At 51.1% G+C, this 25,981-nt stretch overlaps 2 protein-coding genes across 4 annotated transcripts in view; one reads left to right on the top strand and one right to left on the bottom strand.

Annotated features, from left to right (window-relative positions):
- Positions 1-4,439: 4,439 nt before the first annotated feature.
- Positions 4,440-14,337, top strand: Agt (angiotensinogen). 2 transcript variants are annotated; one of them, XM_048450219.3, is made up of 5 exons: positions 4,440-4,596; positions 8,984-9,842; positions 11,522-11,789; positions 12,995-13,139; positions 13,762-14,337. In XM_048450219.3, the coding sequence occupies exons 2-5, from the start codon at positions 9,014-9,016 to the stop codon at positions 13,951-13,953; spliced, it is 1,434 nt and encodes a 477-aa protein (XP_048306176.3). In that variant the 5' UTR covers positions 4,440-4,596; positions 8,984-9,013; the 3' UTR covers positions 13,954-14,337. The 2 variants fall into 2 exon arrangements, with proteins under 2 accessions (XP_048306176.3, XP_085538019.2); XM_085681893.2 differs by lacking the exon at positions 4,440-4,596 and adding an exon at positions 4,792-4,816.
- A 2,550-nt stretch (positions 14,338-16,887) lies between these two features.
- Positions 16,888-25,981, bottom strand: part of Cog2 (component of oligomeric golgi complex 2) — a 30,856-nt gene continuing 21,762 nt past the window's right edge. For both annotated transcript variants that reach the window (XM_087900589.1, XM_048450218.3), the window contains 8 exons: positions 25,354-25,415; positions 24,054-24,205; positions 22,896-23,069; positions 22,128-22,200; positions 21,732-21,874; positions 19,547-19,686; positions 18,469-18,649; positions 16,888-17,475 (listed from right to left, as the gene is read on the bottom strand). In XM_087900589.1, the coding sequence (XP_087756715.1) occupies positions 17,374-17,475; positions 18,469-18,649; positions 19,547-19,686; positions 21,732-21,874; positions 22,128-22,200; positions 22,896-23,069; positions 24,054-24,205; positions 25,354-25,415 (1,027 nt within the window). In that variant the 3' untranslated portion in view covers positions 16,888-17,373. The remainder of the gene's footprint in view (positions 17,476-18,468; positions 18,650-19,546; positions 19,687-21,731; positions 21,875-22,127; positions 22,201-22,895; positions 23,070-24,053; positions 24,206-25,353; positions 25,416-25,981) is intronic.

The raw sequence follows: 25,981 nt of genomic DNA, 5'->3' as shown, positions 1-25,981 counted from the left end.
ACTCTGCTCAAACTCAGGTCTTTATGCTTGTGAGGCACACACCTTTGTTTTAAACACCGTGTGTGTTAACCAGGTGCCACCCTCTCCCACCTGGAACAGCACAGCAACCCCAGCCACACAGCCGGACCATGTGCTTAGGACTGTGTACAAGGCCACTGCTACTTCTCATCACTCAGATGAGCACAGCAGCCATTGTGGTTACTTCTCACACGCATGCCCAGGCAGGGGGAGCTCTATACAGTGACTGGTGTTATGACTTAGTGGCAGCTAAGGAGCCCCAGCAACCACAGTGTTGCCTGGCAGTCCTCCGCTGAGGCCCTTGATTCACCTTCTTGGCTTGGTTGTTTGGTACAGAATCTTACTCTGTAGCTCAGGCTGGCCTTGAACCCGAGGTAGTCCTCCTGGCTCTACCTCCCTCGACTGGAATTGCACCTCCATGCCCTGCATCCACTCCGCCTTGCCCCCTCTCTTCCTCGTCTGCAGTGGAAAGATACTAGTATTTGTGTTTCCACATGTCTTTGCTGTGTTTTCCATAGAGCTGACCATTAAGTAAATATTATTTCCAGAGCTCAGTTTTCGCAAGAGACACCAGGCCCACAGGACAGATCTTCTACCATTGCTTGGAGCTCTGTTGGAAAGAGGGTGATGACATTTTTTCCGTAGGAAGGGCCATGCCTTATCTACACTCACTGAGCCGGGGCAGAAGCTCCCTCCCATAGACTTTCCCAGCACCCACACCAAGGCAAACATGGAGTTCGGACTGGCAATGTGTGGCCGTGGCTGTGAGCGCGTGAGCTCTAATGAGCCAGAGTAGAGAAGGTTAGGAAATAGCCCTTTCTCTCTGCTACTGTTACCTCATTCTGCTGGGCTGGAAATAGCCCTTTCTCTCTGCTACTGTTACCTCATTCTGCTGGGCTGGAAATAGCACTTTGTGGGCCACCCTGAGGACACCCCCAGAATCTGTCACTTTAACTCTGAAGATTTGATTTAGATGTGTGCGACTGGTGAGAAATTTTCATTGATAAATAGCTTCTGAAGTCGACTACTGGAGTCTGTCTGAGAGTAGCTCAATGGATAGAGTCTTTGCCTTGCACGTATGAAGTCCTGAGTTCAATCTTCAGCGACCCGTAGACCAGGCAGAGTGATGCATTTCTGTAACCCCAGTGCTTGAGAAATAGAGGCAGGAAGATCCGGAGTTCAAGTCATCCTCGGCTACCTAGCGAGTTTGAGGCCAGCCTGGGCTACATGAGATGCTGTCTTAAAAATAAACCCACTAAAGTGATTTTATATCTTAATCGATTTACATATTTTTAACAGTATTTTTTCTAAGTTCATAAAGCATTCGCCTTTTTATTTCTCAAGAGCTTTTCCTACCAGGATGAACTCTTTCATGCCAAGTCTCTGGTGGGAGCTGGAAGGCTGGCAAAGCGGCACAGACCTTACCCACATCCACCCCCAACGGCATGAACACAAAGCCAAACCAAGCAACTGAAGCAAAGATACACTATAGCCCTGACTCTCAAGCCCCTGTTAACATATATCCTTGTCATATACAAACACATATGTATGCAGAAACCACACATGCAAACCACACAGATATACATATATGCACACAATGCTGTGGAATAATCCTTCTGTACACTGTGAGTATGTATTATTCTTACTGGTTAATAAAGAAGCTGGTTGGTCCATGGCAAGGCAGGATAAAGTTAAGCAGGACAATCAAACTGAGGCTACTGGGATGAAGAGGGGCACAGTGAGAGAGTCACTGGCAGAGGCAGAGAGAGCAAGGTGAGCATGCCTTGCTGTGGCAAAACATAGATGAAAAATGTGGGTTAAATTAAGTGTAAGAGTTAGGTGGTAACAAGCCTGAGCTATTGGCCAAACAGTTATAATTTATATTAAGTCTCTGAGCCAGTTATTTGGGAAGTGGCTGCGGGTTATTTGGGAGCAGGCGGGTGGGATAGGAAAACTCCACCTACATGTAGCACCAAACGAAAAGTATGCACAAGGCACACTGACATGAAAAATCATAGAAGTGCATGCATGCACCGATCATACATATATGCCTAAGGGTACAAAGCACACAGAAACACACTCACAACACATACAGCTATTCTTGAAGACAAAAAAATGCACATCTGATTTCCTTCTGGTGCAAGTCTCTCCCCTGTACATGCGCTGACCTTGGGATGCAGGGAGCTCCAGCAGTTGAGAGCCGTATGTGTGTGCTGTGTGTGCTCTGAGAGTGGGCCTGTGGTTTCATGAGCTTCATAAACCACAGAGAGACCCTGGAGCTAGGAGCACCGCAGTATCTGCAGGCGTGGTGTGGAGCAGATGCTGGCAGCAGCGAGCTGGGTATGGAGGAGCAGAAGCCAAAGGCTAGCGGCACGCCTGGATGCAAGACTTAGAGAAACTCTTGGTCATAAGCAGGTTTGGAACACACCATGGGGGAATGGAGGGGACACTTGGTGTGAACTGCCTGTGTGGTGAGGGAAGCTGAGTGAAACTAGCCACGAGGGTCCTAGGATGCAGACGGAGAGGGCTCTGCACTCTGTCACCCTCTGTCCTAAGGAGGGCAGGAACAGGGCATTGTGGGGACTTCAGATCACCCAGTAGCCCCTCAGAGCAGCCAGAAAGAACCGACACAGCAAGCTTGGCCCAGGAGCCCTGTTGTCTAACTGACTGGGGTGAAATGCACCTGTTACCTGTATTAGTTGGGATGAAGGCAATGAAGAGCCAGAGATGACTGACATGAAGACCACCCATGCTCAGAAAGCCTTAGTAGCCAGGGCTACCCACTCTCAGTACAGTGTGGCTGCACACCAGGCTTGTCCGGGGCCTCCTCACGCTTCACAATTGGCTAGGCGTGCTCCAGAGACCCACGTCACCTCTGTTGACTGGTTTAGAATGAGACGCACAGAAAATAACCACATAATGGGCTACTAAGGGCAAGAGGCAGACCAGTTGTAGTACAGAACTGGTCACATTGGGAACATCCTCGTCCTCGTTCATCTTGGAAGTTCTCCAGACCCCAGGGCGTAGGGTCTTTTGTGAGACTCCTCTGCATACGGGACTGGTGACATCCTTGCCATCACTGGTCAACTCCATCTCAGTTCTTCTCTCTTTGCAGGGGACTGAGGCTGGAAGTTCCTTTGGGTTGCATGGCCAGATTCTCTGGTCACCAGCCCTATCCTGAAGTGACCTTGAAGCTTCCAGCTACCGGACATCTCATGAAGGACAAAAGGAATAAAGATGTTCAAAGATCTGAAGATCGAGTCTCCTAGGGTCAGGAACTGGGAAGAAAGATCTTTCCGTGCGTTCCATGCGTACATTCAGGAACTCTACTCTTGGGTCTCCAGCCCTGCTAAGCCCCAAAGCTACTAAGGCATTCATACACTCCTCAGAACGATCTGTCCGCAGCTGGCCCTTCCTGAGCCTGTGCTCCCTCCCTATCCCCCGGGGCTGCTGAAATTTGCTTCTTTAGTCCTCACACTGCAGGAATCCATGGCCGCAGCTTGTCTCCCTCCTGTAGTCAGGCTCCTACTGAGACTTTATAGCCACACCCAGGGAGGATTGCTCTCCAACCCTGCGGCTCAGACCCCACCAAGCCCTGTATTGTGCATCCATTTCCTTCGGAACCAGGGACTGCCCTGCTTGCCCGTCCCTTTTGCCTTCTCCTCCAGGCCCCATCTGGGTGGAGGTAGGTTGTGCCTGTGTCCACGCCAAGGTCAAGAGATGGCTTGAGGTTCTGGGTGGTTGTGACAGTGCAAGCCTGTCACCCTCTATGGCGGACTGCATGAGGCAACCCTCCCTCCGGCAGGCCCTCTCCCCCTGGGTCCGTTCCCAGGTTGTCACCCTTCCTTGGTGTCCCCAGCCTCATCCTCTTAAATCTTGTCTTCACAGCCCTTCTCTGCCCTCATCCACAGCGACACTCCAAAACCTCCACCCTCCGAAAGAGACAGCTCTGGTCCACAGGCCCAGAACATTTGGTTTTAATATGGCTGCACCACAGATGAAATTTCCCAGCCTCTCCAGATGTGCTAGAAGTTTCCGGAAGGCACTGCCTACTGGTGGTGTAGACCCACAGCACGTCAGAAGCTCCTGTGTAGAACCGGCAACTACCGCAATGATCGCTGTTCAAAGCCATACGTCCCGAGAGCAGCCGGTGATGTAAGGCTCACTCCCCTGCAGGAGAGCCCCTTCCTGGCAGGTCCTGAGAGGCCTCCACATGCATCACGAGGGGTTTGAGCCCCAAGGCCTGTCTGGCTGACTTCAGGCTGTCACAGCCCAGTCAGTCCTGTGACTGTGGCCCCGACCCGGGAACCAGGGTAAATGTGTAACTGGACGCAACGCCAGTCCATTCTGCATGGTGCTCATCTGTCACCAGGGCTTCCTGGAAGGGAACCAAAGGAACATCGCCCTGGCCTTGGTCCATCTTGGCTAAGCCTGGATTCCCATGGCCTCCCGACCTGGATCCTCCCCCTGCCTCTGTACAGAGTAGCCTGGGAATAGATCCACCTCCACCCTTTCCAGCTTAAATAAGCTGGTGCGGCTCACCAGGGATAGCTGTGCTTGTCTGGACTGAAGTTAAAGGTAAGTAGGGCCCTCTTGGTTCCTCTGTGGTCCTTCACGGGGTCCTGCTGGGCAGTAGCTGAGCTGTGGGTGGGAAGAGGAGGGAGGATGTGGTCAGAGACACTGAAAAGGGCTGGCTGGCATTTGCTCTGGAGCGAGGAGTCAGAAGTCTGTGGTGGTGGGTGCTTCAGGAGACATGACCACCGACCGCGTGTCCTCTCCCAAAAGGCTAGCTATGCAGGTAGGCTGGCCTCTGCTCACCATTTGCTCTGGGCTCTCTGGGAATAGCTTGTTTTCAGCCAGACAGGACAGCCAGACCTTCTGCCTCCTGTGTGCCCAGCTGGGTCCTCAAAGGCAGAGGGATTTGCACAGAACCAGCACCAGGGTGGCCAAGTCCATGGGACCTATTCCAGCTTGAAGGGAGAACAAGACGTCATTGTTCAAGTTGCAAGCAGCAAGGAGAGGCAAGTCTCACGGTCATCTCAAACAGCGCCCCTACCAGGCTCAGTGCTGGGGCGTGTGACATCTGGCTCCTCACCGTGTCTGCGGAGCCTCAACTTGTCCCTCTGTAAGCAGGTCTCCTCATGTCTCTGAGGTTCCCTGAGGCCAAGTATGTTAGGCAGGCTCAGGAATGTGGAAGTGCTTTGACAGCGTCAGGCTAAGCAAAAAGGCAGCTTCTTTCTTTTTAGTGTGTGGTGCATGTGTACGTGTGTGTATTTATATGTATATGTGTGTGTGAGATGTATGTGTGGTATGCTTGCATTGATGTGGTATGTGTGTGTGTACTGTGTAGGGTATGTGTGTTGAGTTTTGTTTTTTGAGACAGGGTCTCACTCTGTATCTCTAACTGTCCTGGAACTCACAGAATTCTGTCTGCCTCTGCTTCCTGAGTGTATCACCATGTTCAGCCCCACATATGTGTGTATTTATGTGCATGTGGTATATGCGTATGTATATGTGTGTGGTGTATGTATTATGTCTGTGTATTTGTGAGTGAGTGTATATGTGTATGGTGGAGAAATGGGTTCAGGAGCCCATGAACACAGATGGAGACCAGAGGAGGACATTGGGTGTCCTGACTGCTACTCTCCTCCCTGTTTCTTGAGTCAAAGTCCCCCACTGAAGGCGGGATAGGCTGGTAACCCCAGAGAGTGTCCTGTCTCTGCCCGCCACACCCCTGGAGTCACAGGTGTATGTGATCATGATTGATTTTTACAAGGGTTTGGGGGACTTGACCTCAGGTTTTCATACTTGTGCAATGAACGGCTCTTGGTCGCGGAGCATCTCCTTAACCTTGTCCTTAGTTCTTTTAAGAGGCAGTGTGCATTGTACTTAAATGCCACTCCAGGAATCAAAGGTCATGTCTGAGTTCTCCCTGTGACCTGGTTTAGGTCACCAGACTTGTCTATTCCTCTACAAAATGGCATTAGTGACTCTACCTGACAGCTGCTTATCGAGGATCTGCCTGTCCCAGGATGACCTTGGGAAGGTGGGCTAACCTGCAGACCAAAGAGTTCTCTTGGCACTCAGGCTCATGTGGAAGGCAGATCACTGGGGCGTACAGTAAATACACAGTGGCAGATACAGGATGCTCCTGGTGGCTCTAGGTAAGGAGGATCTGAGGGAGGAGCCTGGTGGCGTGGGGCAGGCGGGGAGTGGTGAGGATGAGCTGGTGACATAAGACAGCACTGAACATGTACCCTGTCAACGACAGGACAGGCAACACAGCCCTGAGAAGCCACAGGACAGGGATACAGGGACATGCCTGTTTGGGAGGGAATAGAAAGGGGTCTAGAACTCCTCTGATCTCAGAACCTGATGCAACCTGGTTTTGGATGAACTTGGATGGCAGCAGGTTACAGCTGAGACCAATAGCCAGCTCTGCTTGAGAACAGCAGTGACGTCCTTCCTGGGACACCAGCTATGACACAGCTCTCTAGAAAGCACCCACTCACAGAACAGCAATATGGGAAGGGCTGCACCCACCCACATGGCCCATCCTACCACGTGGGTGCCTGAGGCCAGTCCCAGCCCTGCTGTGCCTTGGTTTATGATAGCACAGCTGGGCAGACACTCTTCTGCATAGGAAGGTCTGGGGCACACGGGTAGAGCCTTCCACTCTGCTTTCCCAAACCACAAGACTTTGAGAATGGTGGGTGGAACCAGATGTGTGTGCCAGGAGAAGGTACTGGAGGGTCAGAAGCCAAAGGTCTCCTGTCCAGCGGGATGACCCAAGCAGAGCAAAGAGAACTTGCCTGTCTGTGCAGCCCAGTCAGATTTTTTTATGTGCAGACCAGGCAGGTGACCTGACCCAAGTGTGGGAGGCAAGGGTGACCTCGTAGCTTTGCAACACCATAGTGGCATTCTGAGATCATTAACTCATAAAGGGAAAGGTTTGCTTTGGCTCCTGGTGCTGGAGTTACAGGCCCATTGCTCTGGACCTGCTGGGGGTGTCAGGTAGCAATGGCAGGAGAATTTGGCCAAACAAGGTGCTCCCTTGTTTGTAGCTAAGAAGAAAAACCAATAAAGAGGAAAAAACAAATACAGAGGTCCTGCAACGCCTCTTAATGGCACACTGCTGCTGACCTCAGGTCCTCCCAGAGGCCCAACACCCTAAACGTCTACAGAACCTTCCACAGAACAACGCTGTGGCTTAAGATTTTCACCTAGGGACCTCGGGGGTAGTTTGTTGAGCACCCTGGACGATGGAAGGTGGAAGAGTATGAAGGTGAAGTAGAGGGGTGACCTCTAGTCAGGGATGAGGCATCAAGGCCCAGCAGCGGTGCTCATGGACAAGTACGGTAAGAGATAGAAGGTCACACGGCACGATGTTCCTATTGAAACAAGCACACATGCTCCACATGGTCAGAACTGGGTGATGGACAGAATTCACCCCCTAGGAGCCGAGGAATACGATGTTGGTTTTTCAGCCAGCTCAGGAGCCTCCCTCTGGGAGCACAGGCTAACTCTATATACTGTCTATGATAGCCGAGGTTGGATCAGGGCTGAGGTTCAAGGGAAAAGGGTATCCAGCTCACTGAGTGCCTCCACTCCCTGGTCAATGACTGGGCAGGGCCCCAAGCACTGTCCATGCCCCACAGCTATCTGGGCAGCTGACGAATTGATTCCTGGCACATCGTGGACCACTGAAGTCAAGCCTGGGTGAGCAGGCCAATTGTAGATCTTCTTCGGTCACTGTAGGATCCAGCCTGCCTATGACAAGTGTGGAAGACAGACCTGGGCTGGGGAAAGGCTTTGGCACCCAACTCTGGCTACATGCTAGGCCCTCACGGACACTAAGACCAATCAAAGGATACACCCATGTGGGTACGTGTGCTCCACAAAGCTAGCTGGCTGTCCGCAGACAGTTCTCCAGGATGAACTCATAACCATTGTCACCTGCATGACTGGTTCTACTGTGTCACGAGGGCTGGGTCACAGTCTAGAATGCTAACCAAAGGTGCTCCAGATGCCAGGCAGTGGTGGTGCATGCCTGTGATCCCAGTGACTAGGGAGGCAGAAGCAGGAGGATCAGAAATTTAAGGTTGCCCAGAATGCAGAATGATTTCAAGTTTAGTCAGGGCAACTTAAGAAAAGACAAAAGAAGGCCGGAGATGTAGCTCATTTAGTAGAATGCTCTCTCAGTATTCATGAGAGCCTGGAGTGGGTTCCTAGGCCTCTTAGAAACTGGGTGCTGGAGTATATCTGCAATGCAAGAACTCAGAGGTGGAGGCAGGAGGATCAGAACTTCAGTCATCCTAATCTACACATAGTGAGTTCAAGACCAGCTGGGGCTACATAAAACCCTGTCTAACTAAAGAAGTAAACCATCTGGGATGGAATGTGATGTACAGCACTTAGCTGGCAGGCCAGGGGCCCTGGATTCCATCCCCAGCCACTTTTCATGGCCCCAGAGGAGGGAGTGGTAGCATGTGATCTGGGGAGCAATTCTATGAATGACAATGTGTTTTCCACATGGACCATCCTGAGTTTTCCCTGGATCTTTGACGACAATTCCTTCTTATCCACGATTCCAGCTGTGGGTGGATTCTCCTGAGCCATCTACGACAGCCATGCTTTTAGTTTTGAGTGAGTTATTAAGTACATAGCAAACACAAGTAAGACTTAATAGCAAGAGGTAGATAGAAGCAGCAGAGAGATGGCAAAACTTCAGATCATGCTCTCAAAGTACCCAGCGGAAATAAGTGATGCAGACACAGTGGGGCCTGATGTGGGGGTGAGGAGGAAGCCCCGTTTCTAGAGCAGTAGTCCCATGAACTAAAACAGCCATGACCATTTACTTGTAGAATGCATGTTACACATGGTCACTGGAAATACCAGAGCAGCTAAAGGTTTGGCTTCAGGACTCCAAATAACCACTTACCACTCTCACATACTGTCATTCTAGGACACACAGAAGCGAACGCTCGTATCAACGATGACTGCCACAGGACTGGGCCTGAAGGCCATCAGCTTCTGCATCCTGACCTGGGTCAGCCTGGCAGCTGGGGACCGGGTATACATCCACCCCTTCCATCTGCTCTTCTACAGCAAGAGCAGCTGTGTCCAGCTGGAGAGCTCCGATGCAGAGACACCCCCAGATCCCACATTTGCGCCTGTGCCCATTCAGGCCAAGACCTCCCCTGTGGATGAGAAGACCCTGCACGACCAGCTCGTGCTGGCCACTGAGAAGCTAGGCACCGAGGATCAGCAGCGGGCCGCCCAGGTTGCAATGATAGCCAATTTCATGGGCTTCCGCATGTACAAGATGCTGAGTGAGGCAGGAGGCGTGGCTAGTGGGACCGTCCTCTCCCCTCCAGCTCTCTTTGGCACCCTGGTCTCTTTCTACCTTGGGTCTTTGGACCCCACGGCCAGCCAGCTGCAGGTACTGTTGGGTGTCCCTGTGAAGGATAGAGACTGTACCTCCCGGCTGGATGGACACAAGGTCCTTGCTGCTCTGCAGGCCATTCAGGGCCTGCTGGTTACCCAGGGTGAAACTAACAGCCAGGCACCTCTGCTATTGTCCACTGTGGTGGGCCTCTTCACGGCCCCAGGCCTACGCCTAAAGCAGTCATTTGTTCAGGGACTGGTCCCCTTTGCCCCTGCCATCTTCCCACGCTCTCTGGACTTAGCCACCGACCCAGGTCTTGCCACTGAGAAAATCAACAGGTTCATAAAGGCTGTGACAGGGTGGAAGATGAACTTGCCACTGGAGGGAGGCAGCAAAGACAGCACCCTGCTTTTCAACACCTATGTTCGCTTCCAAGGTGAGGCAAACTCTTGGGTCAGTCCCTTGTGCCATAGGTAGCATCTGGGTTTCCATGGCATCCCATGGTCCACGTGTGAGATAGGCAGGGTTGGCAGGTTCCTGTCTCTGCGTTACTGGCGAAGCCCTGGAGGCTCAGGAAGCAAACCTGGCTCAAGATGGCACAGTCCCACCTCCCTACTCCGCAGCCCTTCTGTGCTGGGTCATGTTCCTGTGCCTTGAGAAGCCTAGTACTCGCGTGGCTGACCCACGCAGGAACACCCAGCTTACTCGCTCACATAGGAAGTTACCCACAGATCCCTGTTTTGGAAGTTTATTCATTCTGTGAACCCCTCCTACTCGCAAGACTGGACAGGAGTCTCAGGGGGACAGAGAGTCTGACCTCAGGCTTCTTATTGAACTTCAGCAAGTATGGAGACCCCAAGGGCAAATACCTGAGGCATCCCTGCAGGGAATAGTGCTAACTGTGAGGTGGAAGGGAGGGCTGGTGAAGGCCAAGGGCAATTGTCCTTGCAAAGCCTCAGGGGATCACCACGGGGGGTAAGGTGGAGGGGCAGGCTGGGCTCAGAGACCGACACTCTGTGAGGCGTGCTTCTACTCCAGTGGGCTGAGCAGGACAATTTTATTCGTAAGATGTCAGCACTGTGACCATGATAGCACTTTAGGGGTGTGTGTGTGTGTGTGTATGGTGGGGGTACCAAACAAAGGCATGCAATGGTCCAGGTACGCTCTCCTGGGAACATGTGCAAGGGTACCAGATCTTCAAATTGGTGGCTATTGGGAGAGGGGCGCACTGATGGTGGCCAGCAGAAAGACATGCCAGCATGGAGTGGAGGCAGAAGGTTCATTGCCCCGATGGCTTGGCCACTGTGACAATATGTTTGTAGTCTATAGATTCACATGGGGAAAGACTTTGGCCTGCCTTTGAGACTGGGAAAGGAGCAGGGTCAGAATGTTAGGGGAAGGTGGCAACCCCGAGGCTGCTGAAGGGTGGCTACACTCTGTAAGTCAGAAAGGACCCTGGAGCGGAGCACAGTCCCTGTGAGGAGCCCTGGGAAGATTGCCACTGAAAAAGGAGCACTCCCGAAGGGCAAAGGCTTCAGCTGTGGCTTAGTTTTTGAGACGGTTTCTTCCCGAACCTGGGGTTTACCATTTCAGCTAGATGGGCCAGTGAGCTCTAGGGGCCCTCATATCTCCGCATCCCCAGTGCTGGCATTATAGATCTGCACTGCCTAGCCTGGCTATTGCAGGGTTCGGGGCTCTAGGCCCAGGTCATCATGTTTGTAGGACAAGTAGTTTATCCGTGGAGACACCTCCCCAGACTACAATCTCCGAGTTTGTAAAAAGTGAGTTGACAAACCAGAATGGATCTGGACTGAGCTTGCCTGGCCAGGCAGGAGCAGACTGAGTCCCTGCAGGTGACAGGTGTGAGACCTCAGATTCCACACTAGTGTGCGCTCTGTTTTCTTCTACCATCAGGGCCACTCTGGGGTGCTCAAGTGGCTGGAATTTGCCAAAGGGTGTCAGATAGCACCTGAGGATGAAGTCTCCTGGCCAGGACAGTGCAGCCTCAGGGCAGGGAGAGCAGGTGGGAAGTTGAGGCAGGAGCCGGGGTGGGAGAGACCCGCCTTAGATTCCCCTTCCACCCTCATTGAACCGTCCTCCTGGTCTCGCTTTCAGGGAAGATGAAAGGCTTCTCCCAGCTGGCTGGCCTCCGTGAGTTCTGGGTGGACAACAGCACCTCGGTGTCTGTCCCCATGCTCTCGGGCACTGGCGTCTTCCAGCACTGGAGCGACTCCCAGAACAACTTCTCGATGACGCGCGTACCTCTGGGTGAGAGTGCCACCCTGCTGCTGATCCAGCCCCACTGTGTCTCAGAGCTAGACAGGGTGGAGGCCCTCGTCTTCCAGCATGACTTCCTGACTCGGATAAAGAACCTGCCTCCTCGGTAGGCAGGGTGGGACCCTTGGAAAGTGGAGTTGAATGGACGGCATGTCTACTCACACGTCCATCTGTCCATGTCTGTCTGCCCCTTCCCCATCAAGCTATCATGAGCTGTGGAGCTGTTATCTGCGATGTGACAGATACTACCTCCCTCCACAGGGAGGCCATGAGCCAACCAGGGCTGTCTGAGGTTTACTATTGCTGTGACAATGACCAGAAGCAACTTGGGGAGGAAAGGGTTTACTTGACTTTCATGTCCTGAATCACAGTCCACAGAGGGCAGCCAAGGCAGGAACTCAAGCAGGCCAGGAGCCTAGGGGCAGGAGCTGATGCAGAGGCCTGGGAGTCGGGGGGATGCTGCTTGCTCCTCACGGCTTGCTCAGCCTGCTTTTCTTATAGAACACAGGGCCACCAGCCCAGGGATGGACCCACCCACAACGGGCTGGGCCCTTCCACATCCAACACTAATTAAGAAAATGCTCTGCAGCCTTGCCTACAGCCTAATCTGGGGAAAGCATTTTCTCAATTGAGGTTCCTTCCTCTCAGACCACAATAGCTTGTGTCAAGTTGCCATTAAACTAGCCAGCACTAGGGTCATTATCTTATTAGTATTTTGGTTTTTAGAGAGGGTCTGGAATTTGTGGTAATTCCCCTGCCTCAGTTGTATAGCTAGAGCGAGAACAAAGGGCAGACAGCTGCCCACCATCAGCAAGCTCTCTGTAGTACAGATGCTTCAGATCCTCCTCCTATTTCGGGCCATGTGAAGGTTTCTGCTGATTTTTAGAATTTCCTCAGGGCAAGTATGCCCTGTATTGTGTGACCCTTCCTGGGGAGACACAAGCAAACACCTGTTCACCCTAGATCGGGCACTGACTACAGACCAAAGGAACAAGTCCCTCTAAGTTGAATTTGGTCATTCAGTCCATTCATGAGTGTGGGCGCATCACCAAAGAGCCCACTAGAGCATGGGTGACCGCTCAGGAAAGCTCTCATCTCTGAGCTTCCTGCACAGCTGGAGGCAGCTCTCCAGTCTCTCTCAGCAGCTGTTTCCCGTTTGCACAACACCAGGGAGGGGCTTTCTGAGGCTTAATGTGCCTCCTTCCAGAAGGGGCCGCTTTAACTCAGGACAGAGCTGACTGGGTGAGGGCTCAGCGCCTCTTTCCTAAACGGATGGGCGCTCCCCACACCCTAACAGCAATTTCTCCGCAGGGCCATCCGCCTGACCCTACCCCAGCTGGAAATCCGAGGATCCTACAACCTGCAGGACCTGCTGGCCCAGGCCAAGCTGTCCACCCTCTTGGGTGCTGAGTCAAATCTGGGCAAGATTAGTGATACCAACCCCAGAGTGGGAGAGGTGAGCGCTGCTCTGGCTGGGTCCTGGGGAGGAAGAGTGGAGTGGAGGGCGATGTGGAGGAAGCTGTGGGCAAGACCAGCAGGGCTGGAAGGAAGAACAAGGCCTGGAGGCATTGCCTGTAGGCATTGCTGGAGCCCGTTGGCATTCCAGAGACGTGTGGAACAGCCGTCTCTTACTCAGCTCTCTTGCTACCTCTAGCTCCAGGTCCATCTCTGTCCCTACTCAGTCCAGCCTTGCATCCTCCAAGAAACTGTAGTAGATTAGGATGGGAGGAATGACCCCAAGCCCTGATTGTGCCTGTGGGGAGCAACTCAGTAGACAGGGAACTATGTAAAACAGAGGGTGTGCCTCGCTACTGTGGGCGTTGACTAGCTGCTGGGAAACAAAGAGGGATTACTGTAGAAAACACGATCCCACGGTGCCACTTGGCCAAATATTGGAGAGCAACATCAAGACGGTAGGTGGAGATGTGGACACGGGGCATGCTGAGCAGGAGCTTCTACGGGAGCTGGGTGCTGGTGCCCAGTGCCCACTTAGAGGCTAGACAGTGTCCTCCCTCGGGGCAGGTCAGCAGTCTCTGGCCTGCAAGCCATCCTGAAGGAGAGCTGTCTCTGCTTTGCAGGTTCTCAACAGCATTCTCTTTGAACTCAAAGCGGGCGAGGAGGAGCAGCCAGCTGAGTCTGCCCAGCAGCCTGACTCTCCTGACGCACTGGATGTGACCCTGAGCACCCCGTTCCTGTTCGCCATCTACGAGCGGGACTCGGGCGCCCTGCACTTTCTGGGTAGAGTGGGTAACCCTCAGAGCGTGCTGTGAGGTCTGGTGCCATAGGGGCCCTTCAAGGTCTCATGTGCTGCCATGGAAACAAGGCTAGCTTCAGAGAGCTATCCTGGGCAAAAGTCAGTGCTGCCATCCCTGGCTTTCCATCACTGCTCCCAGCAAGGCAGAGGCCATCTCCATGGAGAGCGCACTGCCTGAGAATAAACAATGAGCATCAGAACTGGCCTCCTGGACTGCGGCTTTGTTTGGAGACCGGGGTGGAAGCCAGGAGCTGGTACTGAGCACAGACCACTGCTCTGCACAGGACTACCATTCTGGGAAGAATTTGGACCAAACAACTGTTTGTGAAACCAAAAAGCATCCTCTTTTTACTCAAGAACAAAAAATGGGTTTTAACATTAAAATGCACATTGTCCCCTTGTTTTGGGCCCATATTTAGCTCACTGAGTGTGAGACCATGACCTTCAGAGTCTCTACACCATCCTATGTTTTCTTACCTATGGCACCACGTTTTGAAATACTGAATTCATACTAGTGTAACACCATACCACTTTGCTGAGAAACACACAAGGTCAGTTTGGCTAAGCAAAGCGTTCCTGAAGCTCTTGACGGAGAGGCTGAAGTGTGACAGTTAGGTGGCAGAGGAGAGCTCTGTCCCCAAGCAGCACTAAGAGAGGACCTAGGCAGAGGGTACTTTCTTTACCCCATAGACACAGTCTACTGGCTTCTCTGCCTGTCTCCTTCAGATTATACCCACAACTTCCAGGTGTGTGTAGCCGACTGCCTCCTCCCTGAACAAACAGGGAAGCAGGTGAACAATGCGGCACGTTAGCCACAGAAAAAGGCCAGAGAGCGCCTAAGGACAGCCGTAGAACCCATGGTGCACACAGTGAGAAATCGTGTGCTAGCGTCTGGAATGTCCTCTCTGGCCTACGCTGGAGTGTGTGACCGCACGGGTGTAGATGCGGTGTAGCCCAAGCTCTCAGACAGGGCTGCTTCTGAGTTTGGAGTTGGGACTACACGAAAGGACAGGTGGAGTGCGTTCCTGCGACCAAGGTCCATCTTGACAGAAGAGCTACTGTGTCTCGAGTCTCGGTTTTCCTCTCCCTCTTCCGACACCACCATGGCAGCTTGTCTGTTTTACCCTGTGGATGTGGCCAGTCCAACCAGGCCATCCACTGCTTGTGCCAGGCAGCACGGGGAGGGAGCTCCTCTTCTCCCTGGCCTGTGCGTGCAGAACAGGAAATGCTAAGGTAAGATTAACTCCCAGTCGAAAAGGTCCGGAGGTGAGTCTCATCGCTATGACAGACACCGGACACACACAACTGAGAGGTAGGGCAGTGTGGCAGGAGGAGCACAGGACAGCTGGTCCCTTCCAGTTAGGACACACAGGGACTGAGTCTGAAGTTCAGCTCACTTTCTTAGCCATGGGATGCTGCTGCCCACTTTTAGGTGGGTCTTCCTACATCTTTTAACCCAACCCAGAGACTTCCCTCACTGGTTGCTTGGCTGATGCTAAATCCCATCGGGCAGACAAGATGAAGCATCACAGGAGTAGATGGCAAACAACGGAGGTGAACTGATACCCAGGCTGAGAGCGTCCCTTAGGGAGCAAAATCAGGAGTTCATGAAGGCTATTCTCCCCTACAGCAGCGCAGGCTCTTCTAGAGTATATCTAGTGCCCCACTCCAGCATGGGAATCCCCGACGAGGCAATCACAGGGCTGGCACAAGGCTCAGAGGTGCCAGGGCCACGTAGGCTGCCTCAGATGTTCAGGCTGTCCCATGTGACTGGGGTCCCCACGTCACCTCCTCCTCGTCGTCAGTGCACCACACCAGGACCATGGGCTGGCACAGTATCCAACACCCCACAGCTCTTTGCTTTAGCAGAGGTACCAGTGCCTGGTGGGGGACAGGCTATGAGCTGAACATAGACCCGTAGCCCTCAGCATGAGCAGTTCTCGCAGCTTTGCCAGCTCGCTCCAATCCCACCCCAGTGCCCCATGGGCTGCAGCATGCGACATACAGCATGGGGTCCTCCAGTCGGAGCCACAGGCCCTCAGAGTGGAGGCAACAACACTGACTTTGAACTTCTGCTCCAGAGCAGAATCATTTCTTTGCATCCAGCGACACATCTGTGGTCACCGAAGGCAGGTTGAGACACGAATGAAGGAGATGGTGGGCTGCAGGCAGGCCTCGTCCTGACAGGCCACAGTGAACTGCACTGGAGAAGGGTTTTAGTGTGTATGCTGGGAGCTAGAGAAGTGGATCACTTTAACTTTAAACCTGACCGAATTAAAACTGAGTCTCAACAGGGAAACTAAGGAAAAATAACATGGGGGCTGTTTCAGAGGAGCCAGACACAAGTCTAAAACTGTTTACTGTGGCCTGATCCTCCTGCTCTCAAGTGCAGAAACATGGCAGGGAGGCTGGAATGCAATGGTCTGGAGTCAGAACCAATAGGGTAAGAGATTAGGCCCCAGGGCCCACTATGGATCTCTGACTCACTGGGCTGAGGCCGGTGTGCATGTGTGACTACATGGACTGGCTATTTGAGTTTGGAGTATTTACTCTGCTTTCAAATCCCACCTGTCAGTCATCTCAGTGACAGGCTTGGGCTACCTTCCTGTAGAAGGAAAATAGCAATACTGGAGTTGGGGTGGGGACAGTGCTCTCTCCTTTCTGGGATCAAGGGACAGTCATCAGGGAACAAGGATAGGTATGGAAGAATGCGAGTTCAAGGTGCAGCTATGACCTCTAGACTACCCAGTGACAGCACGGCTCCTCGGTAGATGTCCATTCCATGCACTGTAACAGCCACCAAGCAGACAGGGCTGACTGGTCTGTGTGTGGGACAGAACTCTGTGCAGGGGATCTCACAGACAGGACCCTTCTAACTGCCAAAGGGAACTGTGTCGCTGAAGACATGCGTGATGAAGGCCACTTGGACTGAATTCATAACTTACACATGTGCAGAAGACTCTTCCTTTATTTAGGAAATGAATCTTTGCTGTCGACTTGGCTCCTGACAGAGGTAAGATCAGAAGTGCTATTCTTAAGTGCCAAGATGAGATGGCCATTGTGTAGCCTCTGAGGAGGCCCAGGACTGGCAGTGCCTCCTGGGCTGGAGACAGTGTTTCTTCACTGTACTGATGCCCTGCCGCCCAGGGCTTCATCTGCAGGGCAGTACAGCCACACTTGTATATTTACTTCAATCCTACTGTAGAAATCAGATTGTCTACATTAAGATTTACAATAAAAATAAAACAATTTGTTCAGTAAACTATAGTAAAAAGCTTGAAATGTCATAAAAACTATCTTCCATACAATGGAAAGGCTTTTGGTTCTTTCTGGGTGAAAGAAGGCCCACATATACTGGGCAGGGGTGCAGGTTGTTGCTGAGTGACTCAGAGGACAAGGGTCGCTTTCTTCCCCACTCCAGGTCCTGCCAGGATGCCTAGGGCTGTTCTGTAGTCGCCTGGTCCCTGGCAGCAAGCACAAGCTCTGCGAGGGCTGGGAAGCTCTTGATGTCATTGGTCTGCAAGCCCATCTTTTGTATCTGCAAAGGTCATGAGAATGAACTGTCACCGTGACGAGATCTGACTGGGAAAATAAGTCCCCATTGAAACCAGGACAACCCGATTTGCCCTGCCCTCATTAGGTAGAAAGAGCTCCCAAAGGAAGGAGGGATACATCTTCTGTTAGAACAAAGGACTGGCTTATTGCAAAACCATATGTTTTGGGTCAAATGTTTCTTGTTCTAAGAAACTAACATGTCTGAATCTCAGCCCACCACACTAGACTCTGGCCAGGGTGACGGTCTCTTCTGTGGGCTTCAGAAAATGCTAGCAGAAAAAAGCCCTTGTGTAGAAAAAAAGAAAATGATTCTTTACTGGAGAGTTTTGCACAACACTGTCGAGCTCTCCTGATTCTCAGCACCCTTCTCAGGGTGTGCTGGGCGGCGCGCAGCACTGCAGCAGCAGCAGAGACCCACGGCCTCCCTTCCGTCTGCTTCCCACTCTGCCACGCCTATAGCAAGCTCTCCTGCCTGTGGGAAGACTGTATGAAATAAACAAGGCAGCTGCTGCTTTCAGGCTGTCTGTCTCTCTCTTTTTTGAGATAGTCTCCCAATCCAACTCATGGCAATCCTCCTGCCTAAGCCTCCTGAATGCTGGGATAATAAGCTATGTGTAAACCCAAACTGTCAAGATAGCAGTTTCCTACATCTGTAAATTTGGTGGCAGAAGCTATCACTGCACGCCCTCAAGGGAGGTCTACATGTTGCCATCAGCCATCCACTACGACTTGACAACCACATGGCAAGAGGTTGCAGGCCCAGCCGCTGGCTCGGGACTCTGGGCAGCAAGGGCAGGTACGCTAACAGCTGGAGGGGATGCTCTGGATCCCTCTACCTTTTCTCTCTTCCACTTCCTGGCATGTATCCTCCTTCTCAGCAAGCTGGGCCTGACTTTTTTCTATCGTTAACCCTAGGGAGGTGACACCCTAGTCTTGATCAGCCAGGCCCTCAGAGCCAGGCTTAAGCTGCTGGCACCTGTTCTCCCAGGAACTCCACATCCAGAGCCAGCTGCAGTCGGATCTTGTCGTCATCACTCATGCCTCCGCTAGAGCTGACAGGGTTGGTGGCTGGGGTTCTCCTGGCTTGTTTGAGGCGCTTCAGGCTTTCCTCCATCTTCTTCACTGAGTTCAGTACGTCAGACACAGTTTCAAAGTACCTTGGGCACAAGATAGTAATGGAGAAGACCCTGGTAACTGACCCCTGGCCTCCCCAAGTACAAATAAATAAAAACACTAGTTCTAAACACAAGCAACGGAGGGCAGGTCCTTCCCAGGTGGAGGATCCTCTGCAGCACATCCCAACACCAATCAGCCTGTTTGCCTCTTAAAGTACAAACGTAGCGCGGATCTTTCAATGAGGCTCACTTACCCCCAAACTTTTACTATAACTTTAACATTGGTCTCTTTCTCGCCTGGTTAGCAAACTGGCTGTCTGGCACTGGAACTTTATATGCCTATAAAACCACAGGATTAGGCACTGTTGGTTCTAAACTGACCCACAAGGTAGGAGTCGGAGGCTGAACTTGGGAAAAAAAAAACCAAGCTGCAAAATGGTGATTAATAATTAAATCAATAGCAAAATAAAGCAATATACTTCTTCCCTCTTTTGTAGTGCTGGGATAGAACCCAGGACTGTAAGAATGCTAGGCAAACACTCTACCAAAGGGCCAAGAAGTGATTCCACTAGCCATGAGGTAGCCAGGCAGAGATTCAGTTAACCGTTCCTGTCTGGCCTTCTGCTGTGATCACAGCCTACACGCACTTCCTCTTCTCACCAAAGCCGTCCCCATCTAGTGGAAGCAGCTGGAGGGACAGCTGAGCATGGAGGACAGTAGCGATGCCCTTGGAGTTCAGGGTTGGGGACTCACAGAACCGAGGACAGCCTGACTATACTGCTGGTGGAAGAGGGGTGGGTGAGGGAGGGACTGGACCAAGGGACTGTTCACATCTTGCCCACTGACAGTTCTGTGATTGCTTGCTATGTTGGTGAGGAAGCCATGCCAAGCCCGTGCCCAGGGTGCAGACAGGCAGCTCTCCAAGAGCCAGCAGCTTACCTGTGCGTGCTCTCAGACAGAGCTTCCTGCACCCAGTGCTTCATCATTGCTGCCTTCACCTTGTGCCCATGCCCATGCTGCAGCTGGTAAAATGGCTTCAGTGCACTCTCCACATAAGAAGAGGCTGTGCTGGGGACCTCCTGGAATGCCATTGTCAACAGGGGTTCAGGACATAGGAAACAAATAATCAGTGTTCAGTGCATCCCTCACAGAAATCACCTGGGGACACAAAGAGGGAGCTCCCTCCCCCAAGTGCCCCCTTCTCCAGGGTCAGGCTTGATTCTGAGGCGGGATGCACATGGCTGAGTCCTGACTCCTCCCACTAGGAGAGGCCCAGGGCTGGTTGTACATCATCCCGTTGAAGCAGCAAGGATGGCACAGGGGACTTGGTTCCTTGCTCTACAGGTAAAAACTGATGTGCTGTGCATACTTAAACACACACCATGATGGCCACAGAACAGAAGGAAATGGAAGACCCCCTAGCAAGCCCTTCCCAGCCAAGTGGGGGCTTCAGGTCCAACAACAAGCAGTAGAACAAGATACTTTTGTTACAAGTGATAATTCTACTGCACAACTAAATCCACTTCCTTGTTTTTTGAGTCAGAGTCTGACTTTGCAGTTCAGGATGGAATCAAACTTATGATTCTCCTCTTAGCCTCCCAAGGATTGGAACTACAGGGTGTAAATTGCAGGGCTTTTCCAGTTCCAATGTTAGCATGAAAGGGACATGGTGGCTCACGGGTGTGATCACAAGGATCCATGAGTCTGGGTGACCTCAGCTACAGAATGAATTCCAAGCTAGCCTGCTACAGACTTAAGTCCTGTTCTTAAACGACAGCATCGGTGACCATGATGATAATGACAACGACGATGACAATGGTAACAGGAGAAAGGAACCCAGTCAGACAAATTGTGGTCAATGCAAGTCCAGCAACAGGGAATCACTTCCTGCACCCAAAAATTCTTGCAACTAATGGGAAGAGTAATGCTAACAGGAGACAGGCCCTTGCCTAGCATATAAACAAAAGGAAGGCCACAGGCCACTGTTATAATTCCCAGGTTTGGGGTATTAAATAAACTACAAGGCACTAAACTAAGTTTAAACCTTAACCACAACTGTGGAAGACAACCAGAGGGAACACCAGCCATGTGAGAGCAAGAACGAGTGAGAACGCAACGGATCTTCCCTCAGATGACTCTTCGACAGGACCTAAGAAAAGTCTCTGACACCAGCCAGCATGCACCTCTCTTCTGTCTTATGAGCGCCACAACCTTTTCTTTCTTGGTGCTGGGGTGAACCCAGGATCTTGGACATGCTAGTAAACACTAGATACCACTGAGCTCCACCTAGCCCCGAGGACACACTAAAATAATCTTTTTCTATTGAGTTCTTAATTTATTATAGGTGGAGGTGTTTGTGTCAGGGCACACAGGGAGGACCCAGGGATGGAATTCAGGATTGTCAGTCTGGCAGTAAGCCCCCTCACCCCTGAACTAGCTATCTCAATGGCCCCTAACACATTCTTAATGTCATTCTTTCTATTGTTTTCACTGAAAGAACAAGTAAAATCAGGTACTTCCAATAACAATTTGCAGGAGTAAGAAAAATTAAAAATTTTTGTGACTATATGAAGACAAAAATAAATTTTTACATAAATAGGACTTAGAAAAGTTAAATGGTTTCCTGGGGCTGGAAAAAAGGATCAGCAGTTCAGAACACTTGTTGCTCTTGTAGAGGACCCAGGCTTGACTCTTAGTGCCCATGTGATGGCTCACAACCATCTGTAACCCCAGTTCCAGGGGATCCTATAGGCAGGCACACGGCACATATACACATCAAGTAAAATCTAAATAAACATTTTAATTGCTTTATTTTTTAAAGAAAGTACTTTTCCAGCCAGCTGTGGTACTATACAGAGGCAAACCAATCGCCGTGGAGCTGAGGCCATCCTGGTTTATATAGTGAGTTGCAAGCCAGTCAGGATTCCACATACAAAAAAGTACTTTTCTTTAAGACCCAAAGTGCACAGGCCCCAGTGCACATTGCAGGTTGTGCTGGCAGCTGGCTCCTGACCCTTCGGAGCCCCTTAACTCAGACCACCCTAAGACCTGCTGTGCCCCTGCTAAGACCAGGGGCATCTCCCTGGCCCCACAGCACAAAGCTCTCTCCAGAAGTGACACTGACCTTATTGGTTCTGCGGTAGAGCCTGGGGACCTCCAGGGCACTCTTCAGATAACTGAAGCAAGATTCACTCAGGTCCTGGACAATCCTGCTGCTCAGAGCTGGCACGTGGGCAGACAAGGAACTCTGAGAGTCTTCCAAGGCCGCTGTGGACACAGGGCAGCTGGATTGAGTCACTGGTCCAGCCTAGGTAAGCTCCATTAAAATGTGACCATGGCATTTAGAGTGCACTAATAAGTCATATCAATGTATAAAACAAGGACCTCATTTATAGAAGCTCAAGAACTAAGGATTTACAAATGGAGTCCAGATGTTAGTTTAAATATTCTCCGCAGTCTATGGCATTTTACTTTGTTATTTCTTATTCAAAGAATCTGAGTCTGAGTTATTTTTTTTTACCTGAGATAGATGAAAAATTCTTAAAGCCGATCATTTCAAGTTTTGGCTTGACTATCTTCAGGAGTTCTGGAAGCTGAAACACACATTTTGGACCCTAGTTTCTTCTTTCAAGCAGAACAAGCAGCTTTTCACCCACAAGCTCTGATGTGACTAACCAGTGCTGAAACCTACGCCAGAACTTGCAGGTCAAAGCTCCCATCAAGGGGGAGTCACGCTCTGAGTACAGGAGTGCACAGCACGGGGCCACTGAAGTTTGCAAAGAAAAAGCAGAAACTCATTTCTCATTTTACAGCTCTCCACGACACCCAAACTGCTCATAATAAATAGACCATGTGTCCTCAGAAAAGACAATGCACTTATTCAATCACTCAGAATATAAACTGTGGAGAGTAAAATCTACTTGAGGGCAAAATCTCTATGTGTGTCCCATAAAGTTCTCTGAATACTGAGAGCTAAACATGGGGTCGACAAAGAAAACAGACGGGGAACTTTCCATGTATCAACTCTCACACATTTGGGGCAATAAACTACACATTAAAGCCGGTTCACCACAGGCCATGACCCAGCAGAGCTGAGCTGGGGACAGGGAAGCGGAGCCTGGCGGTGCTGGGTGGTCAGGCTACCCACCAGGAAGCAAAGATAAGACACTCAGAGGCTGACTGTGGAGAGGACAAGTAGGGAAATGTCCACTAGGGCGGACGTCCTTGCTGGGTACCCATGATCCCACAGCTTACAGACCCATGCATCTGCCAGTGTAGTGAAGCTCACCCATTCCTGAAGCCTCTCCAGGTCTGAGACGACATACAACAGCTGAGTGCTGGAAATGGACACTGCCTGTGCTTCTGAAGGATGGTTTCCTTGGTCTTCGGAAGGGTCTTTGCTGCCAGCCAAAGGTTTTTTAGTCTCCTTGGTGTTTTCATTAGAAACGGGCCTGCCAGAAAGCTGGGAAGAGATTTCAAGGCTCACTCACCGACTCTGAGACCCAGGGCATCTGTGCATGCTCAGGATCTGTACACACACTAGCTGTCTGCAGAGTGTGTGCCCAACACCAAGAGAAGGAGAGCATATCTGTCCCAGACAGGGGTTGGCCCTGCTCTCCTTGGAATTGCTGTTCTTGGCTGTCTCAGAAGACAGCCAGTGGGGCAGGGCAGTCTGAGGAAGTCTGTGAGCAGATGGGAGGGAGGAGAGAGAGAGAGAGAGAGAGAGAGAGAGAGAGAGAGAGAGAGAGGCTCTGACTTTCACAGAGCTCCCATCCCACTTAGCACTTCAGCTCAGAAATAAACCCTCACCACAGCCACAAACAAAAGCCATTTTGTCAAATTACAGAAGAACAGCAAGGTGCCCGACATTCCGGGTACACAGGGCAAAGGCTGGCAGAGCTGACTGGACCTCTGCGGCTCCAGACAGTGGGGTGCGCCCGACACGGTACTGCCTTCTTTGTGGTGTACTTCCCCGTTTATAGATTCCTGCACCACGAGGCCTGGCTTGTGTTCTGTCACTGAGCGTGTCCCTGAGGTGGCTCTGAAGACTGAGGTCTGCAAGGACCTAAAGCTGGTGCCCAGTTCTTAGTAGTACCGACCTCCTGGGGACAAAGCTCTGGCCTTCACTGTGTATGAAGAGTTAATACATTTGACTGGCAGAAGAAGATAAAGGAGATCCTAAAATGGAGGGTAATTACTTTTACTTTGGTGATCATACGACTATTTAAATTTTAAACCTATTTACTTTTATTTTGAATATTTTTCATTTTATTTCTGAGGTGCTTTAGTCTGATTTTGAGAAATAAACTTATTAGGTGGAACTTCTCACGATCATGTGGCCAGGGACCCACAGCTGGACCTGACATCATGGGACACCTCGAATATCCTACGGATGGGTGTTAGGCACACGCCACTCTAAGCTCCACCAGTGCTGAGTGTTACTAACCTCACTGATGAACACGGAGAACCGGGCCAAAATCTGCAGAGTGAGCCTCCACAGACGGTGTGCTAACAAAGGCAGGAACATCTCGCTGGACCAGCATTTCTCCAGGCTGCTCCAGGTTCTGTGAGAAGCCAACAGGCAATATGGACTTCCATCTAAAGAAAAACAATGGCCCCAGGGTGTATCATTAGGTTAGAGCTGCCATCAGCATACAACTCAAAGTAAAACACAGGCCATGCTGTGGTCTCCTGGCCACAGAGATGCTAGAACAGCACAAGATCATGTGTTTTTGGTGTGATGTGTTTGGTAACTCACCTGACACTGTTTCCCAGGCATGGGAGTCACAGCATCAAACACTGCACTGAATTATCTTTTAGTGGGTACTTTATACCACAGCAGCACACACACAATGGTATGTGGCAGCTTACAAGGCTTAAATTTCAGTTTTTATCCTGTCTTTCCCTACCTCAACACAGCTACTATCCACACAGAGGAGGTCAATCCCTTATGACTAACTATTTCTCCGGAGATGAACTGAAACAACTCCACAACCCAACAAGAGGTTTCAGGATAGACCTGGCTGTTGGAGTAGGCACTTCAGCAGCAGAATCAGGACCCTGTATGACACAGAAATACCATGTATCTCAGTGGCTATCAAGAATGGGGTGTCATGAGTCTGCCATCTGCCCAGGATCCCAGGAGGCCTAGGTTGTGCTCCAACTAAGTCCTTCTCAGGAAGGGACAGGAGCATGCAACCCACGTACAGCCTTCACACGGCTGGGCTGGGACCGGAAGGAAGGTGAAATGCCAAAGTCTACAGACAGCTGGCTGAATCAACAGCATTCCACACTGGATGCGCCCAACCTCAAGGGTGCTAGTCACAGAGTCTGGAGTGGACAGTGATCACACACAGGGGTGTAGCCCTGACATGCTGCAATCAGGATAGAAAAGGTCAATTTAGAACTTTGTAAAGCATCCCTTTTCATGAAGTCTCTAAAGCAAGAAATTCAATGAACCAAAAGGCTGTTTTCTTTCTGTTGCACAAAGAAAGAAGTTTCTGAGAATTCAGCCTATGAGCCCTTGCCCAGCATGCTATGGGGTCGTGGGTTCAACAGCATGGAAAAAAAAGTCTTATTTCATTTACTATTTAAAAAAAAAAAAAAAGATGTTAAGCCAGTGTCCTTACAGCACAACTTACTGTATGACAAGAAAAGGCAGAACCACTCCCAGGACCAGGGTTGAGCTGGCTGGTGAGCTCAGCTCACCCCTTTAGGGACACCTGCTGTTTCCATTCTAAGGTTACCTGGGGCTTCTTCCAGCCCATCTGCGAAAGATGCTTCTAAGGATCCTGCCACTTCTCTAAACCTGGGAAAGAAGGACACGGATCAGTGTTGCCGGCTCTGCAAATGCTGTCCCTTGCCCACTGACACCCGATATTCTCAAGGATGTCCAAGACATCTTTTTCTTTTTACTGTGTAAGAAACAAACTTCTTGACTAAGCCACTATTCTGTAGGGTCTCTGCTATTTGCAGCTAGTCTCAAATGCACATCATCCAAGCCTTATTAAGAGGATCCCTTAAGTTCCACTTCGTAGTAACACTTCAAGGCCATACAGTGCTGTCTAAACCCCTATATCAGCAACACCACTGTGAAGAAACGTCCCATAGTAAGACACAGGAAAGCTGGCTTTGCACCTGTGTTTATCACTTAAGGGAGATTTCCAAGGTCCCAGTCAACCCTGGGCTCACTGAACATGCCTTTCTGCCTCTGGTGACCTTCCTGCTCCCTACATCCTGATGACAGTCAGTCTCCAGCGTCCAAACACTAACGGAGACAGCGTGTTCCTGACTGCAGAAGGAAGCTGGCCTACGGCCTGACAACTGGCTGCTTCCATGGGCACTGTTCCTAGTGCAGCAGCCTCTGCACATCCG

The sequence above is a fragment of the Myodes glareolus genome, chromosome 22 (assembly GCF_982192425.1).
Source record: "Myodes glareolus chromosome 22, mMyoGla1.1, whole genome shotgun sequence".
Classification (NCBI taxonomy): Eukaryota; Metazoa; Chordata; class Mammalia; order Rodentia; family Cricetidae; genus Myodes; species Myodes glareolus.
Note: the sequence above shows the minus strand (reverse complement) of the source record. Positions and strands in the feature narration are given on the sequence as shown.